The 18,540-nt window shown below is 38.0% G+C and overlaps 1 protein-coding gene and 1 non-coding gene across 2 annotated transcripts in view; one reads left to right on the top strand and one right to left on the bottom strand.

Moving 5' to 3' along the window:
• The window catches only part of LOC134744724 (uncharacterized), a 51,563-nt gene that overhangs the window by 28,239 nt on the left and 4,784 nt on the right, over window positions 1-18,540 (top strand). Inside the window, exons 5-8 of the mRNA XM_063678643.1 lie at window positions 14,445-14,571; window positions 16,494-16,571; window positions 17,781-17,867; window positions 18,297-18,400. Of these exons, the coding sequence (XP_063534713.1) occupies window positions 14,445-14,571; window positions 16,494-16,571; window positions 17,781-17,867; window positions 18,297-18,400 (396 nt within the window). The remainder of the gene's footprint in view (window positions 1-14,444; window positions 14,572-16,493; window positions 16,572-17,780; window positions 17,868-18,296; window positions 18,401-18,540) is intronic.
• On the bottom strand, window positions 13,912-13,982 carry Trnag-gcc (transfer RNA glycine (anticodon GCC)). Its single transcript has one exon. It is a non-coding gene; the product is annotated as a tRNA-Gly (tRNA).

Here is an 18,540-nt window from a genome sequence, read left to right as displayed (position 1 = left end):
GTCAAGCAAATCTTATCAGTAAATAAGAACAAAAAAAACTATACTCATCCTTTTCTTTTGGGTGCTAGTACTAGTGTAAGACAAAGATAGTATGATTCTCTCTCTTGTTTGAAATGTCTATGTTTGAAATGAGACGGTCCTTTAGCCCCATAGACCTACGACTCTACGAGTAGCATTACATAGATGCGGGCTACCGCGTGCGCCCGTAAGGGATAGACATAGATGACGTCATAAACGTGGGGGTACCATATTGGTAAAAATTACGTTGGGGCGATTACCCTGGAGGCAAAGTTTGACGGTATTAAAATTGTTGAATAAATGTCAATGGGCCGTTCTATTTAGGCGTATGAACAATGAAATACCTCCTATAATTCGCGCAGGTGGTACAAAACTAAACATGTTTAGTAAATAAAACGTAAAATAAAATGTATTATGAGTTAAAATTTTATGAAATCACAAATCACAATCACATTATTCACACCAATTAATGTACACCACATTTAATCTTCACAACATTTGTTTATTTTATTTTTTAGAATTAGAAATACGAAAAACTTAAGTCAAAATTACCCATAAAATGATGATATCTTCATCTGGTATCCCTAACATGATTGTTATGCAGCTAAATTAAGAAGAAGATTAAAAACGGCTGACTTCAGACTCGTCTGAGTAGCTGACAGATTACCACAAACAACCTACGTAATTTGGGCGGATAATTTTACAAATAATGTTTTGTTAATTTGCGTAAATAATTGTGATATTTTTATTGAAATCGTTTGATTCTACATTGCTTGAGTGTAACGTAATTTTACGATGTTATTCTCACATATTGCGTTAAGAGGAAGGTGTAAAATACCGTACTTACGTGTGAAAGGTTATGTTCTCATATCTTTGCTCAGAGCGGCTATGACAGCCAATTACAGAACAATTCACCATTATTTTATCAATTCAAAACGCTAACCATCACTATGTTTTATAAGAGAAAGCACAATTTCATAGAAAACAACAATAATTAAACAAGCAACGAAGCATGACATGTCACGTACTTATTTGTTTGCCACAATTTCGGTTGTGGCAGCGGTGGAAAAGTGAAACTATGACAAAGACAAAAAGTAATATATTGCTCTCTGTCACTACTACTTAAAGATACATAAGACTATCCCGTTCGGTCATTTCGCCCCACCCCTCATGACCGATCCATGTTATACTAGATTCATGTTTAGCCCGCTCCAGACTACGCGGCGCGAAGCCGCGAACGCAAGTGTGGATTCGATTTCGCTGATTAGCGAACTAGACTCCAAACTCGCGTTCGCGGCTTCGCGCCGCGATTCGCGCATGAGTGTGGAGGGCCCTTTTGACAAACTATATAATGCAAGTCAATTTGTATAAAGCTGTCACTCAACTGTCACTCATTTAAACTCTTTTCAATTTGGAAGTGTAGTAATAAAACTAACTATTCGTGTTCAATCTTTGTCCGACACACGTCCGAAATTTAAATAAGGCCAGCCATTGACATACACTCTAGGCATAGATAATCGTGGTCACTTTCGAATGATTGTCGATAACTTTTTTCATTACCGACGTGATATTGTTATCGTAGTCATGTATGAATGAATGAATGTTTTTCATGGAAATATGGGACACTTGGCAACACTGGCGCACGTGTGCGGCAGTCTGTAAGGTTCGCACCGTTTTGACGTATTTGCCTTTACAGGTCGTAACACACCGTCGCACCGCACCAAGGTCATTGTGCGACGCATCCATAAGTAAGAGCGAGAAAGCGATATCTCTTTCTCGCTCTTACTTATGGGGGCGTCGCACAATGACCTTGGTGCAGTTCTAGGAATAGGTAGTACTGGCGTGGGCTTCCATACTATCGCACCGAACCGTCAAAACGGTGCGATCCTACCTTACAGACTGCCGCACACGTGCGCCAGTGTTGCCAAGTGTCCCATATTTCCATGAAAAAAAAAGAAAAACATGGAAATATGGGACACTGTTTGTGTCCCTATTCCTAAGGGCCCTCCACACTCGTGCGCGAATCGCGGCGCGAAGCCGCGAACAGGGGGGTGTCACTGTGTAGTTTAGGTATATTTGGCCGGCGCACCGCCCGGGCAGGTGTATGGCAGTGGGCTGCCGCTCGGCTCGCACGAATCGTGTCACGTGGCGCTCGCGCAAAATTGAAAATACGCAATGGCTTCGAAACCTAAATCGTGATCTAATCTGTATAAAAGATAATGTTCTGTTTACGGATGTCTGAATAAACGGAAGATCAAGGAAGCAGAAAAAACATTTTTTTTTTAAAATTCCGGACTATATTGACCGACATATTTTCAAAGGAATAAGTACTTCTGTGGCATACCTACTTCCGTGAGAATCAGACATACTATCTCCGGCTAAAAATTTTATGTTTACAGAATCAACGTTTGTAATTCCTACATATTTATCTTAAAAATAATAAATCAGTAGGTATAGGTACAAAAACTTGTCAAGTGACAACCCCGTGCCGACACTCGCAGCTCGGTCATAAAACTGCGGCGCGCAAAGAAGATTCACGGTTCGTGCGCGGTTATTAGTTTCAATTTTGCTTGCAGGCGGCGAGTGTAGGTATAATTTTATACCTAAATCTGGCTTTTGTGAAGGAGTGAATTTTCTGTACGGTAGTACTATTAGTTATTCTGTGCCGCGAACGCGAATGTGGAGTCGATTTCGCTGAATAGCGAACTAGACTCCACACTCGCGTTCGCGGCTTCGCGCCGTGATTCGCGCATGAGCGTAAAGGACCCTCTAGAATTGCTCCAAAGTCACGGTGCGGTACGATGGTGTGTTATGGCCTATAATTTCGAAGTGTAATAATAAATCTAGCTATTCGCGTTCAAACTTCATCTGACACATGTCCGACAATTGAATAAGGCCACCTATTGAATGGATCTTTCAAAAACTCTAGGCATAGACAATCGTGGTCACTAACGAATGATTGTCGATTAGAGATTTCCGGTTCTAACGCCATCTTGATAGTAGCCTCGTGATTAATTCCTTTGTTTTTTGCTCATTAATATTGTTTAAAGTGTAATATCGATAGCTTTAATATACAATAATCTAATGTGGTAGTGTGCAGTGAATGGAGAATTAATCTCAAAGCGTGTTTATCCACCATTTTGGAGTCAACGGCCGGTAGTCCACGTGCTTCTCGTAAAATCCAGCTATCGGTTTTACGAGACAACTACAACAACCACCGAACAGCGTCGTGCTCTAAGAGCATTTATTTTGTTCCTACCCTTTTACGTGACATTGGCTACGGGCAACACCGCCCTCAAGTCCATCAAGAAAAGGAAAAAAAAAATGATTGTCGATTACTTGCATTATCGACGGGATATTGTTATCGTAGCCCGGTACCATGCTCGCAAAATGACAGTTTTTTACGATAACGTTAGAAGACAGCAGTCCTATCACGCGCAATATGATAATAACCATTTCACGCGCAATATGACAATAACCGTGCTAAGCCCGTAGGACATGCTCCCGGCAATTCTTGAGACTGAATTTTCCCGGGTATACCCGGAAATCGGCGCTTTCACCAGGTATAGCGGGAAACCTCGACATTTCGTAAAATTTATTAAACAAGGTTTAAATTTTTTCTGTAAACATAAATTAAAATGCGAGTCAATAATTCTTGTTGCGTGACTATTACATAGTTTGACCTTTTTATAATATTTATAATTATAATTTATATTGGTTGCTTTGGAAAGCGGTGATAAGTTTCGTGCCAAATGGAATCCAATCATATAAAATAAATATTTAGCGCCTATTTTAAAACTGATTTAAAGGGGCCCACTGACTATCAGTCCGCCGGACGATATCGGCCTGTCAGTTAGAACAAAAATTTGACAGTTCCGAACAACTGACAGGCCGATATCGTCCGGCGGACTGATAGTCAGTGGGCCCCTTTAAATATCTTACTTTATGTTAGGAATTCTGCAATATGATGGTCAGATACTTATTCAATTCAGAAAAAGCTTTATGGTTGACAGCCAGACCTTAACTTATGTACTTACCTGATGACATGACATGACATGACAATACGTTGTTATCTGACCCTGGCCTCAAAACCCTTACAAAATCTTCATTATCTACACCAAATTGAGTTAGGCTAATCAAATTAAATTATGAATTGAATGACATCAACAAATGTTAGGCCACAAATTCCCAAATTAGACCCGTCGTATAATTTTAACTAGCGTTGTTATGACTACCAATGTAACTTTACTCTATTGCACACACTTGTGATACTCGATTGTTTACGTTACATTGCGGGCTGCGATGCGCTGTTTCGGTTACGCTTGGTAGTAAGGAAGCAATGTATGTTGCGTATATGGGATTGTCGTAAACGTGTTTGTCGTGGTAGCGGCGTGGGCGGGCGGGGTTGCGTAAGGGCTTGTGCTTGTTCAAGGATCGTCTGTGGCAACGAAACCTTTTGTGGACTGGCTTGACGACTTAAAGGTTGGGATTACCAACGTTTTGGTGTAGTGTACAAAATATACCTTTGACCAAAGATAGATATAACTCCGTAATAGATGGATACAGTCTAAGGAAAAAAGGTGCCTCGAAAATCACGAAAATTTGATTCTCGATCAGATGGCGCCACTAGCTTTGGCCTACTCTCGTATAGAGGGCGTTGACGGTTTCGTTTATTATTTATAATTTTAACGCATATCAGTGAAAGAACATGGGTCAAAATCATATAAAAATAATTAATGCAAATAAAAAAAATCATTTATCCATATTCAAATACATTTTAACGTATTTTTATAAATCTTTATTTTTAGTTTTAAAGTATGTCGATAGATGGCAGTGAATTTACAGTGGTTACAAAATTTACTATGACAGTACCGCTCTATCTTATTATATCCTCTTTGCTTTGACCTAAATCGCAACATAAACTAAAGATTTGTATTATGTTAGTCAGAAAATTATTAGAAAATCTGTCATTTTGTAACATGCTGGGATATTTGCGTAAGGGTTACCTTCCCTATATCACAGCCTAGATTCATTAAATTTTTAGTATGTCTTTTGTTCATTAGGTTACCTAGAGCTACCTACTTTATAAAGGTTTTGTCACAAGTGCGGTTAAGGAATTTAATTTGAGTTCCATTTCATACCTTGTCACAGTGGCAATAGGGTTGTTGACACATGTTGAATTGTTTAACTAAATCTAGTAAAATAGATAAAAAATTAGCAATTTATCACAATGTATTGGAAACTTAAAAAATATATGGGAATAATAAAAAAATCCTGTTTCAAAAAAATTTTTTTTTAACTTCCAAATAGGGACAAAAACAATACACTCCTTTTTTGGGCAGTCGTGTAAAAAATATGCCACCATTCGATTCCTTACATTTTAATAAACGCACTATTTAACAGTTGATGGTTTTCGAAAAAAAGTAAATGGTACCATTTTTCTGAAAACCCCCATATTGCAAGTTTGGGGGTTTCCATTGATCATGGTAGGCCCTATGATCCGCATTGTACCGTAAAGGATTGCATAGATGGCGCCATTATAGCCTGCCCCTTTCTCTAGTTTTGTTTTATGAGATTTGGCTTAAAGGGATGGCAATCCAGGCCATAAAATTAAAAAAAAAAAAAACGAAGAATTTGACAGAATTTTAGGGATTGACAAGATGACAGGGCAAGCTATGCTGGCGCCATCTGTAAAATACTTCGACCGGCCAACCCCATGTAGGGCTACCAGATGCAAATTCTGAATTTTCTGAGGAAATTCCTGAATTGCGAATATTTTTCCGGAAAACTAACCCCATGGGCGTAGTCTTAGTTACGCGCAGCTAAGTTACGAATGTTACGATACGGAAAATTTTAAATTAGCTCGAATTAGTCGTATCATAACACATTCATCGAAAACTCAAAACAATTTGACAAAGTTTTTAAACACAAAGGATATACATATTATACTTGATAACCTGCAGTAAGCAGCCGGATCAATAACTGGGTGGGTAATGTGGGTATATGGTTTGTTTAATTATTAAGGGCTGAGCTAAATTTTATAGTAACAACTTTTTTTTTTTTATTGGTATTAAAAACTTATTTATATTTGTTTTGGCTAAATTGCTGGCTCAATTATTGTCAAATAAAACAAAACAAAGAGAGTATGTGTGTGAGAGATAGAGAGAGGGAAAAAGAGACAGCTGTATAGTGCATTTAAAATTTTAAATTAAATTCATAATTAAATTTCAATTATTTTGTGCAATAAAAATAATAATTATCTAAACAAAATAAAAAATACATACCTTTTATATCAATAAAAGAGGAAAACACAAACCGTAATAAAAGTTTATTGTGGTTTGTGTTTTCCTAATTAATAGTAATTAAGATCACTTTAACTTTTTCTCAAATTTAACAAATATAAACTTTTTAATGCAATATGACACGTAAATAAATATTTACCTATTTCCCATAAATTATAACATACGTTAAAAAAATATACAAACCAAATATCATTTTTCAGGAGCACTTAACACTTGTTACATTAAATGATCTACGCTATACTTAAGTCGCGTGCGCGCGCGTCGCGCTCTTATGTAACTATAGCTGCGCGCGCGCAGGTTTCAGCGGCTACAATCACAACATCGGACTAGCTAGGCGATAATGTTTAGGTAATATCTCAAAACACGGTCAGAGGGCATATTTGAAATGAATAGGCTTGTTAAGGAATTATGTAGGTACCTAAAGGGGCCCACTGACTATCAGTCCGCCGGACGATATCGGCCTGTCAGTTAGAACAAAAATTTGACAGTTCCGAACAACTGACAGGCTGATATCGTCCTGTGGACTGGTAGTCAGTGGGCCCCTTTATGAATACGGTGACAATAAATGACATGTTATTACATATCATAAAGTATATTTTCTGTGTTTTCACAACCACCCTCTAGGAAAAGGCCACAGATCTATTACAATGACGTCAACGCAGCTTACGCTAGGGCCATCACCATCACTGTACATGAGCATTTTATGAGCTCGAAAGAGGCAGACTAATACAAATGAAAAAAACCGGCCAAGTGCGAGTCGGACTTGCGCACCGAGGGTTCCGTACTTTTTAGTATTTGTTGTTATAGCGGCAACAGAAATCATCTGTGAAAATTTCAACTGTCTAGCTATCACGACTGATGAGATAGAGCCTAGTGACAGACGGACACGGACAGATAGACGGACAGCGGAGTCTTAGTAATAGGGTCCCGTTTTTACCCTTTGGGTAAGGAACCCTAAAAAACGTGACCGGTTGAGAGCTTCATAACGGCCGCTAGAATGTAGATTATCGGAGTGAAAACTACGAAATGCTGTATTCAGGAGATACGGTGAGTTGGAATTCCGATTTTGGTCGCACTTTTGATATTTGACATTGGCAGGCAATCTTGACCTATGGAAAGGATCTATGTTTGATATTTTATCCGAAAACAAATCGATCGGTCTGAGATACCTATAGGGCAGTCTTGATGGCTCGAGATGCCTGAAGGTCAATTTTGTGTAGTCGTCAAAAAAGATGGTCGTGAAAACTTTGAAAAGATTCAAGATACACAGTTTTCTTGAATAGTCTGCCCAAGCGCAGGTCATCAAGTTTTTGAGCCACCCCACACTAGCGTCTCCCGAGCGTTGGCGTCTGGTCAACTCTATAGCTGCTGCTCGACGCTACGTTAGCGCAACTGCGCAGCGACGCTATATTTCATAATGCTGTCTAGTCAGACTGCCGACGCTCAAAAGACGCCTAGTGTGGGGTGGCCCTTTAACAATTTAGATCTCGCCAAATATCAATATGTGATTGTAAAATTACAAGACTCGCGTTCCAAGGGCTCCGTACATTACACAATTTAAACAATGTATTTTTTATGTGAAATGTCTTTACAAAACCCCTAGGGGTCAGATCAAAAACTAAGTAATTAAGTCCGACTCACGCTTGAATACACATTTCTAATAGGTTTTCCGGTGATCTATAGGTAGAGATCTATTTTGTGTATTTAAAAAAAAAATTGACCTAGTAGTTTCGGAGATAACGGGGGGAATGATCATTTTTTTGCCCATTTTCTTAAATACCTTCTAAACTGTTTATCTTAAAATTATAAAAAGTATATATTTGAGATTCTCACAATGAGCTCTTTCATTTGATATGTAACACTATATAGTTTGACAAACTTAATTTTTTAATTTTCTCATTTACCCCCCAAAAGTGGCCCCCGTGTTTCAAATTAATTTGTTTACGCTACATGTCCATCTTTGGGTCACAAACTTACATATGTGTATCAAATTTTAACTTAAATGGTCCAGTAGTTTCGGAGAAAATAGGCTGTGACAGACGGACAGACAGACAGACGCACGAGTGATCCTATAAGGGTTCCGTTTTTTCCTTTTGAGGTACGGAACCCTAAAAAGTGCTATAGTCGTAGGTAGGTATGGATAATACCCCCTATCTATACCATATTCGGCTAGGAGGCTAAAAGTCTCTGGTGGCCTGCCTTACGTTTCTTATCCCTCAACATAGGTTTGCTTAGTAAGATTTCTTAACTAAACCGTAAACCAAAGAATGTAAGGTCTTCCGATGGTTACTTAAGAATTGCTTAAGAATACTATTGTTATAGTACCAAGTACTTTAGAATTATAAACTACATTACTCCGTGCCACTCAATCACCTACGCTCTGGTGTAGGCAGACATGCATGCTAGCGCCGGTGGTATTCAAAATGCAACATGTAGCGATGGAATCTTAATAAACTATTGCAAGAATTACATTGTAGTAAGTAGTAAGTACCTATAGCGGTAATTAGTGCAAGGTATCGAAACAATAATTGTACCGGCACATTCGGCCTTCCGAAAACAATTGGTTCCCAGCACCGGCCTTCAATCCACTGATAACATCGGTTTGTTTGCACCATTACCTGGACTCTCCCACCACTCACTCAACAATATTCTCATACGCATATAGGTAATATAGGTATCATACACAAATCCGATGGCGTATCAAATGTATGTATCGCGTATAAAATGTATTATTTCACACTTTAGGACCGAGCAGTGCATTGAAAGAAATGTTTTCATAACAGTTATAAATAAAACATTCAAAAGAAGGGGCTATGGTTAATATACAATAAATTTTGTAATAGTAGATTGTTAAACAAGGGATGAAAGGCACCCATTCCTATCGAGGTAGTGTGGCGCTCGAACGCAGTGAGAGCGCCAATATTCCGAGACTGAAATGGTGCCTTTCCCCCGAGTTAAACACTACTTTTCATTTCGAATACAAGTAAAGTAAAATACACTCACAAATACTTCACTCACAAATATTTGAAAAAACTTATACCGTAAAAACATGGAGGTGATATATTATTGGCCAGTACTGTAAATGTAAAATAATCTAATTATGTATTGACCTATAACTGTGTGTTATGAATAATAAATTTCATTTCATTTCATTTACATGTGCATTTAAAAAAACACGGCTACACGGCTAGTAGTATTTCTTGAGGGTAATCTCAATTAACAATTTAGGTAAAAATATCGTTATTTATGAAATGGGGAGATAATTATCAGAATGGAAATTGTATAACAAATCCATTCAAAACCAAAATTTTAATAGCTTAAAGTAAAAAAAAGAAAACACGTACTTAGAAAGTTCAGTGCTCTAGAGCAGAATCGTATCATTTTCTGCACACTTTTTAGAACAACAACGACCCGCTTCCAGAGCATGAAACATGTTTTTTTTCCATAATGTCAGGAAAGAAACTGAGGACTAAGTTAGTATGGAGAAGCGGTTGTCCACTATCCTCTTAAAATTTGTTATCGATAAGTTAGTTCACCCGATTAACAACATTATTTTATTATTTACAGTACATATGGTGCTACTTTCTCGCACTAGTGCGAAAAAGAGCACTTTTCGTGCATATGTCGAAAGTTTAAAGGGCCATATGTACTGTAAAACGTTGTTCGATACACGTGCGAATAGGTAATTCGCAACTCGTGTCGATTTAAAACACTCCCTGCGGTCGTGTTTTAATTTATCGCCACTCGTTTCGAATTTCCTCTTTTCCGCACTTGTATCGTAAATAACTATTACATGACTAAATTGTATTTCAATGATTATGTACTGTTTTGCTATTTGCATGTATAAATTTGCCAGCGCTTTGGTGCAAACTGCTTTGTAAATATGTTGTTATAATAATAAATAAATAGTAAATAATTATTAACGTCCCATTTAATTCAATTAAATTATTAAGTGAAAATCGTGGAATTTAAAGCAGTGGTTTTACTTACTACAGAACATTTTCTGTTGAATAGGTATGAACATTATCTCAGGTAGAACAACCAGAATAACAAAAACCACTTTTTGTATCATTTACAAATGATATTAATAGCGGACAGGTAATGTCAGCCATCATGTTAGATTGACAATAATTTGGGGCTCGGTCAGGGACGTAAGAATTAGGATTAACTCTGTAGAAGAGACCTCTAGTAAAATATCATTTTTAATACAGTTGCTCAAAAAGTGCTACTTTTCGTGGCTGTTTAGCGTGCGGAAAGTTGGTTTTCGCGAACTAGTGCTTTTTACTTTTCCATTTTTTTTAAATTTTTACTTGTTCCAATTCATGACTACTTATTGATGAATGTTAATATTAGTTTCCTTTAAACGTCGTAATCAACATAAAAACCTACTGTTAATATAAGAATACGAAAAATATGCATATTTCATATTTTATTACTTACCTCTTCATCATTATAAGTATTATAACACGTTTATTTTTTAATGTTGAAAAACCGTTCTTAATAAGTTGTCTGAATGGAACGGAACGCCTGTCAAAGAAGAGGCGTATTTTCTTACTGCAAGAATGTTTTAAGTTTCCAAAGGCAACATTCGATAATGTTTTTATAAATATACGATACACAAACAATCAAAAACAACGATATTTAGGTAATAATAGTAAATGTTTTAATTTTTACAATATACAATAATACTTATACAACATGCATTAAAAAAAAACTTTCATTGAAGTGGGTTCAATAATAATAACAAAATCTATTCTAGTCGAATAAAAGCTAGAAAAACACTTCTTCATAATGTCAATGTCAATGATGTCACAGAATTAATAATATAAAAGTTTCGAATTCCATTCCTTACTTGTTGCTTTTCTTATTTTTTCGCAACAACTGTATTAAAAAACGTCGTTCGATACACGTGCGGAAATGTCATTCTTCACTCATCCCGAGTCTTGCCACTCGCCTACAGCTCGTGGCAAGATATCTCGGTACTCGTGAAGTAATGACATACTTTCCGCACTAGCATCGAAATGTACTATTTCGGGAGCACTGTCAACACTGTCATATTTTACTCGCATTCTTTTGAAAGTTAAGTAGCTGTTAAGGGGCCCACCGACTATCAGTCCGCCGGACGATATTGGCCTGTCAGTTGTTCGGAACTGTCAATTTTTTGTTCTAACTGACAGGCCTAGTCTGTGGGCCCCTTTACAATAATCACTCCGCCGTAGATAAAACAAAATTAAGTGTGAAAGCCTAAACTGAATGACCTGGACAGACCTTTCAGTTTGAATGTAGAGTCCACGAGTTAACCATGTCACAGTGAATTTTATTGCCACAAGTCTGTCATCGTCATCAGTGTGTCCTGGATGAGAAGAGTGTATTGGGCCCCATACATTCCACGACTTTATTATTTCTCTTTTCGTACAGACTATTAGTATTATGTAGATTGTAGGTACAGTCAAAATAACTTTTGAAACTATTTTTATTTTTAATTCAGGTACTTTTTACGATGATATTTTTTTTCACTTAATGAATTTTACTTATTCTGACATTTTTAATGATATTATTTTATATTTTTTTTACTTTTACTTGTTGACATTTTTCTTTATTATTTTCAATTGATTATTGAATTTTGGAAACTTCTACTTTTTATTGTTATTTGATTAAGTATTATTATTATTACTTTTAATTGGTCTATGGTGGCTATGTTTTGTAATATTTTCTGTGTGCATGTGCCTAGTTTTAATTGTTACTAAATAAATAGATGATGATGATGATATAATTTAATTACGGCCAAGAAGTTTCGGTAATACCATTTCGTATCTTGTCATAGTGACAATCAATATGAAAGTCGCTTGGGACCTCATACTATTGTCACTGTGACAAGGTACGAAATGGTATTACCGAAACTTCTTGGCCGTACCTACAGCCCGAACACTATTATAGGTTACCTCCTATCCCTATCCAAGCATTTCAAGGGAAGGGTTTGCCCCACGTGCACATCGCGATGCATCGATGGACCATGTCTTTACAATAAGTTTAGACTTTAGTGTTGTAGTTGTAGAAATTAGGTAACTAACCCTTTTCTGCCGGTTCTGCCCCCTACTATAGTCTCAGTAAAGCAACAGCCAGACAGCACGAAGGAGTCGGCCTCGGCGGCGTCCGGCGGAAGCTTCGATTGCCTAAAAATACCACCGGTCCATTTATTACGTTTAATATGTTAATTATTGATCGCGGATAACATTTGTGCTCTAAATAACCGAAAATGTCATCGCGCGGGTTTCCCGATCGAGATATGCGTTACCTTGGTTGCGACGGTGACCATTGAAATGAAACAAAAATGAGAAAATAGCTAACACAGAACATGGACACTGGACGGATACTAAAGAGAGTCACTTAAAAAGTAAAAAGTAAAGTAAATCATTTATTTGCATTAAATGTGGTTTAACAATAGGTCTTATTATAATTATAAGTATCACACATTTAGCCGTATTTATAGCATGCAAAATATGTACATCTTAATCTTACCTTTTAAAAAATCTATTTACATTTCATGCAATTTTGTTATTCAGTCAACAACAGTGATAACAATTAAAATGATAAAAATAAACAATAATAATAAAGGAAATGTCATTAGCTAGTGTTAAAAAAATTAAAAAAAAAATAAAAAATAAAAAATTAAAAAAATTAAAAATTAAAAATTGTTTATTTCAGACATTGTGTCCATAAAAAAATAAACCATAAAGGTAATAATAATAATATATTCTTTATTGTGCACCACATAATGAAAAAAGATTACAGAAAAAAAAACACACATTACATTAGGTGTAGGTAGACAAGGAATTTATATATTTCATTATATCGTTTTAGACAGGCAGCTGATGCTAGTACGTCTAAATCAGTGAACTATGGTTTAGACGTACCAGCATCAGCTAGCACGATTTCACAGAATTTTACGAATTTGATTTCTGTGCCACTTTAAATCATTATCAAGAAAAAAAAACATCGCCTCTTTACGTGTAGGGAGGGTACCCAATTTTTTTTCTCTAGTTTTTATTTTACCACTTTGTTGGCATGATTGACTTATTTTATTATACAGCTTTCTAGCACTAACGATCACGGAGCAAAAGCAAAGCCTCGGACGGACAGATACATGGCTAAACTTATGAGAGTTCCTACTTGACTACGGAACCCTAAAAATACGACCTAGACTAAAGCGCAGTTGATCCCTTGAATTAATTCTAAGCTAAATCCAAGAAATCAAATTCTTCATGAACTTGGGGAAAACCGATGACGGAACCTATAATAAGTACTGATCTTCTCTAAATAAGACAAGCGCATGGATGGAGCATGCTGGGCTTAATTAAGTAAAGTGTCCGAAGCACGATATCATAATTAAACTGTTGGAAGAAAAACTCGTAATTCGGGCGAATTAAGTACGTACGGCCAATCATTGAGTCAGACAATGTTTACACAACACAAGAGTACCTTGAAATTATGCAATTTAAAAATATACCTACTCGCAATAAACATCGTTAACTATATCGATATAAAAATATCACTAGGTATCATTTTCAAAAATTAAAAATAAAAATAAATATGCATCGGCCGGGAATCGAACCCGGGCCGCCCGCGTGGCAGGCGAGCATTCTACCACTGAACCACCGATGCTTACATACGGTAAACCGAAATTACCGAGCAGTTGTTGGCGTGAGTGTTCTCGATACTATTATCGGATGACGTCACTCAGCACACGCGCGGCTCGCACCTCGCACGTGGACGTGGCTCTACTATTGTGCGATAATGGAACTAAGTAGTTCTTATGGCGTTAATATAAGGTTCGTTATCTCTTGCTTCATTGAAATTTGTACTACTTAATACTTAGTTAAAACTCCTCTAGTCCTCTAGCATGGTTATTTGAGCACACTTTACAAAATTTGACATTAACTATTTATCTTGAATGAAATCGTAGATTGTACAACAAGAGCATAAAGCGATACATTTCTATCCGAGGCAATTTATTGGTCCGAGCGCAGCGAACACAACTTTTGATTGCAAAATTGTAAATTAATCAGGAATCAGGTAGTGCTTTTATGCGTGTTTTTGCCTTAGCTTTAGTTTTATTACATCCAGGATACGGACACATCGCACCGAAGACCCAAACTGGGAAGGTGGTCACCATCTTCTATGCGATCCTCGGTATACCGCTGATGCTGCTATGCCTGTCCAACATCGGAGACGTGATGGCTTCCTCCTTCAGGTATAGTTAAACGGACTGACATATCATAATACACATGTTGTGAACTTGCCACAAGGTTCTAAATTATCTCACCTATGACACCTGTGTGTGTGTGTGTGTGTGTGTGTGTGTGCGTGCGTGTGTGTGTGTGTGTGTGTAGAATGAAATAAATAAATAAATAAATAAATAAATTCTGACAAATAATATTCTGGCAGAATATTATTTGTCAGAAATACAGTTCGGATAACACGTATTAATTTAGTAACGTATTAATTAACGTACGCAGAAACTTCTAGTCGAATGATACTAACACATATGATACTAATATAATGATAATAATAATAGTAATTTCGCATAATATTCATTTGGCAGAATTTTCTAAGTCGGTTAGGTTAGGCTTTTCTGCCAAATAATATTATGCAAAAAGAAATTCTGCAAAATAATACTTTGCGAAAAGCAGTATGCGAAAGGTAATTCTGCCAAAAGACATTTCTGCCAAGTAACATTGATGATGATGATGATCCTTCCGGCCGATTTCGACCATGGCGACCACTTCGACTCCTAGTAACTAGGAGCTAACTGTTACAGTTAGCTCGGCGCTCGTGCGCGACCATGGCGACCACTTCGACTCCTAGTAACTAGGAGCTAACTGTTACAGTTAGCTCGGCGGATGTGCGCGACCATGGCGACCACTTCGACTCCTAGTAACTAGGAGCTAACTGTTACAGTTAGCTCGGCGGATGTGCGCGACCATGGCGACCACTTCGACTCCTAGTAACTAGGAGCTAACTGTTACAGTTAGCTCGGCGGATGTGCGCGACCATGGCGACCACTTCGACTCCTAGTAACTAGGAGCTAACTGTTACAGTTAGCTCGGCGGATGTGCGCGACCATGGCGACCACTTCGACTCCTAGTAACTAGGAGCTAACTGTTACAGTTAGCTCGGCGCTCGTGCGCGACCATGGCGACCACTTCGACTCCTAGTAACTAGGAGCTAACTGTTACAGTTAGCTCGGCGGATGTGCGCGACCATGGCGACCACTTCGACTCCTAGTAACTAGGAGCTAACTGTTACAGTTAGCTCGGCGGATGTGCGCGACCATGGCGACCACTTCGACTCCTAGTAACTAGGAGCTAACTGTTACAGTTAGCTCGGCGCTCGTGCGCCCGAATATGGCTGATGTAGCCGATCTTCGAGGCGAACCCCCGTGCACATTGAGAGCACGTGGAAACACCAAGCCACATAATGGTAATGAATGGTAATGAATGAAAGTAACATTATGCAATACAAAAATATGTCAAAAAACTTTCTGGAACACAATAGGGAACCCAGTAGACTCCTTACTTTTTTTTCTTGCAAGAAATCACTGAACCTTGCGAATTTTTGCCAGTGTGGCTACCACCAGTTTGGCACCGACATAAACGCCATCGAGAACGTAACTTACTTTCTATAGTTTCTATGCATCTCGCTCATACTGGCTTATTAGTGCGAGCGAGATGTATAGAAAATAAATTACGTAGACGTTAGCGCAATGTCAGTTTTGACACTGTCAGTGACTCATGGTACGGGTACATTTCGTTTAAACTTGGTTTAAACGTTCAAATAATATATGGACGCGACAAAGAATTGCTATTTAATATTTGCAGGCGCTCAGCTCAAAGCTTTTAATTATAAGATATAAGATACCGATAGCGGCTGAACTTTTTTGGGGAGTATAGTCTGATATAAAACAGTATTTTTATGTATTTTTTCCTTTTTCTCTACATATTATGTAAAAATCGGTGTGACTTATTTGTTGTTGTAATTTTTATTGATTTTCTGGATTGTTCTGTGTACCTATGTCATTTCTGTATTTGAATATTTTGTGTGTATTGTGGCAAACAAATAAACAGTTATCTTATCTTATCTTATATAATACGAGTATTATTGGTACGTTTACAGGTTTTTGTATTGGCGTGTATGTTGCTACATGTGCACACGTCCTCCGAAGCGCCGCCGCCGGCACCATCCCTCAATCAGGTAATTTCTTTATTTGTAGCTTACGTAAGTAAATTCAGCAGCATTAGGAATCAGCAAGAAAAAAATTGGATTTGAGTACGACCTTGGCATCAGAGCGAAAAGCTACGCCATATACCCCATTAACACATTTAGATAATATACTCGTACCTACGGCGAAAATTACTACCGTACCGTAATACATCATTTTGTATTTTTTCTTATGCATAATTTTTAGGCATTGAGGCTTGAATCCTGTAAACTGAAATAGATATCATATACTAAAGAAAAAGTGACCAGTCCACCGTTGGCCGAGGCGGGAATCGAACCCTAGACCACCCGGCCACGGCGGTACCCGTCCCAAATTCTCTGGTGTATGCTATCTTTGAAAGGCTAAGCGCCTTTGACCAACTCTAATAGTGAGCAGTACTAATCATAATCCTAGATAATCCTAGATTACAAAATAGTAATCCTTTATTGGATTACGGTATAGCGAGAGAGATGGTGCTGCCATCTATCCAATTAGGGAACAAATCAAAATATTCCATAAATTGAATATTTTGAAGTGTTTTTTAAGTAGTCACACTACTATATACATATATATATATCAATTATAAACTGAAATAGATATTATACACTAAAGAAAAAATGACGAGTGAGTGAATTAATTATGGATGGTATAGAAAGGATGCCAATCTCTTATGGCAGAATTGTTGCAAAAGTGACCGCTTTCAGCTTTAAATAATAGTTCCTAATCTCTCCGGTGGCGCTAGTTAGGCTCATGAGTATAACATGAACCAACAAATAACCCGACCAAATTACGTAGGTTGTTTTTGGTAGTATTTCGGTGTATGGTGGCGCCACCTAATTACTGTTTTTTGATGGACACTTTTCATACATAGAGATTTGGCTCCTTTATATAGTCTCCATGGAATTAATGGTGAGTGAGTATGTGACTGAAAGAGTAAGTAGAAAATATTTCATAAAATAATGTGATTAGTTGAATCCTGTATTTTTTAATGCGGTCCGTTAAAGGGTTCAATACCTGATGAGTGCCTGTATACTTATGGACCAATTTTTTTTATAAATCTCACATGTTCGACTTTATCTTTTTATAAGTCCGCTCCTCACAAGAGTTAGGTTGTGTAACGTGTAGTGGCGTCTGAAAACCGGAAATCTCCAAATAAAGTTGTTTAGTAAAGAAGAGTCCAGATTTTTTGTTTTAAATTGCAGGAGATCCGTCCGCGGCAGTCGGCACGGTTCCACGCGGCGCAAGCGGCCCGAACGGCCCGAGCGCGCCCATTCTGACACCGAGTACAGGCCAGTTAATAGCCATAAGACTCTCATTTTATCACGAGGCGTATGAAATGAATGATCAATTAATGGAATTACACACAGAGGTGTTTCCTATGCGCTGAGGTGTGGCTATTTAGGTATAGGGTTCTTCGAGAACCGAATACCTATTGGTTTCAAAGCCTTCCAGCCGCCCGGTTAGATTTTGACCTTGATGATTGCGCTGGTTCAATTGCACTGATTCTGGTCAGCACCTCTGACACCCGTCCACCCCCACCCGTCCACACCTCCACACCCGTTTCTTGCACGCAAAGATTGTTGTGTTGTTGCTAGTTGGAAGCGACGCCACTAGAGCCACGGCATAGTTCCCGTAGATGACTACTGGTCACGAGCATCAGCTCGAACTTGAACTGGTGTTGCCGCTTTAAAAAAAAACAATTTTTAACACGTTGGCAGGTATCGCGACAGCGGTTACAGCAGCGGTCGCGGCCGGCGTGGTCGGCTGGTTCATGGACCTAGCCTGCGAACTGCCTCGCAACCACCACTTACGCGCACTAACGGTAATTAGTCAAAGGCTTTGACTGTCCATGGGTGGACAAAAATCGTAGGATAACACACTTCTGGATAAGATTAGTTAGCTCAGGGCCAGAACTCGATGAAAGGTGTAGTCTCAACAATTTGCGACAAGAGGCTGAATGGT

This window comes from Cydia strobilella, chromosome 10 (genome assembly GCF_947568885.1).
Source record: "Cydia strobilella chromosome 10, ilCydStro3.1, whole genome shotgun sequence".
Classification (NCBI taxonomy): domain Eukaryota; kingdom Metazoa; phylum Arthropoda; class Insecta; order Lepidoptera; family Tortricidae; genus Cydia; species Cydia strobilella.
This window is presented reverse-complemented; position numbering and strand designations above follow the sequence as displayed.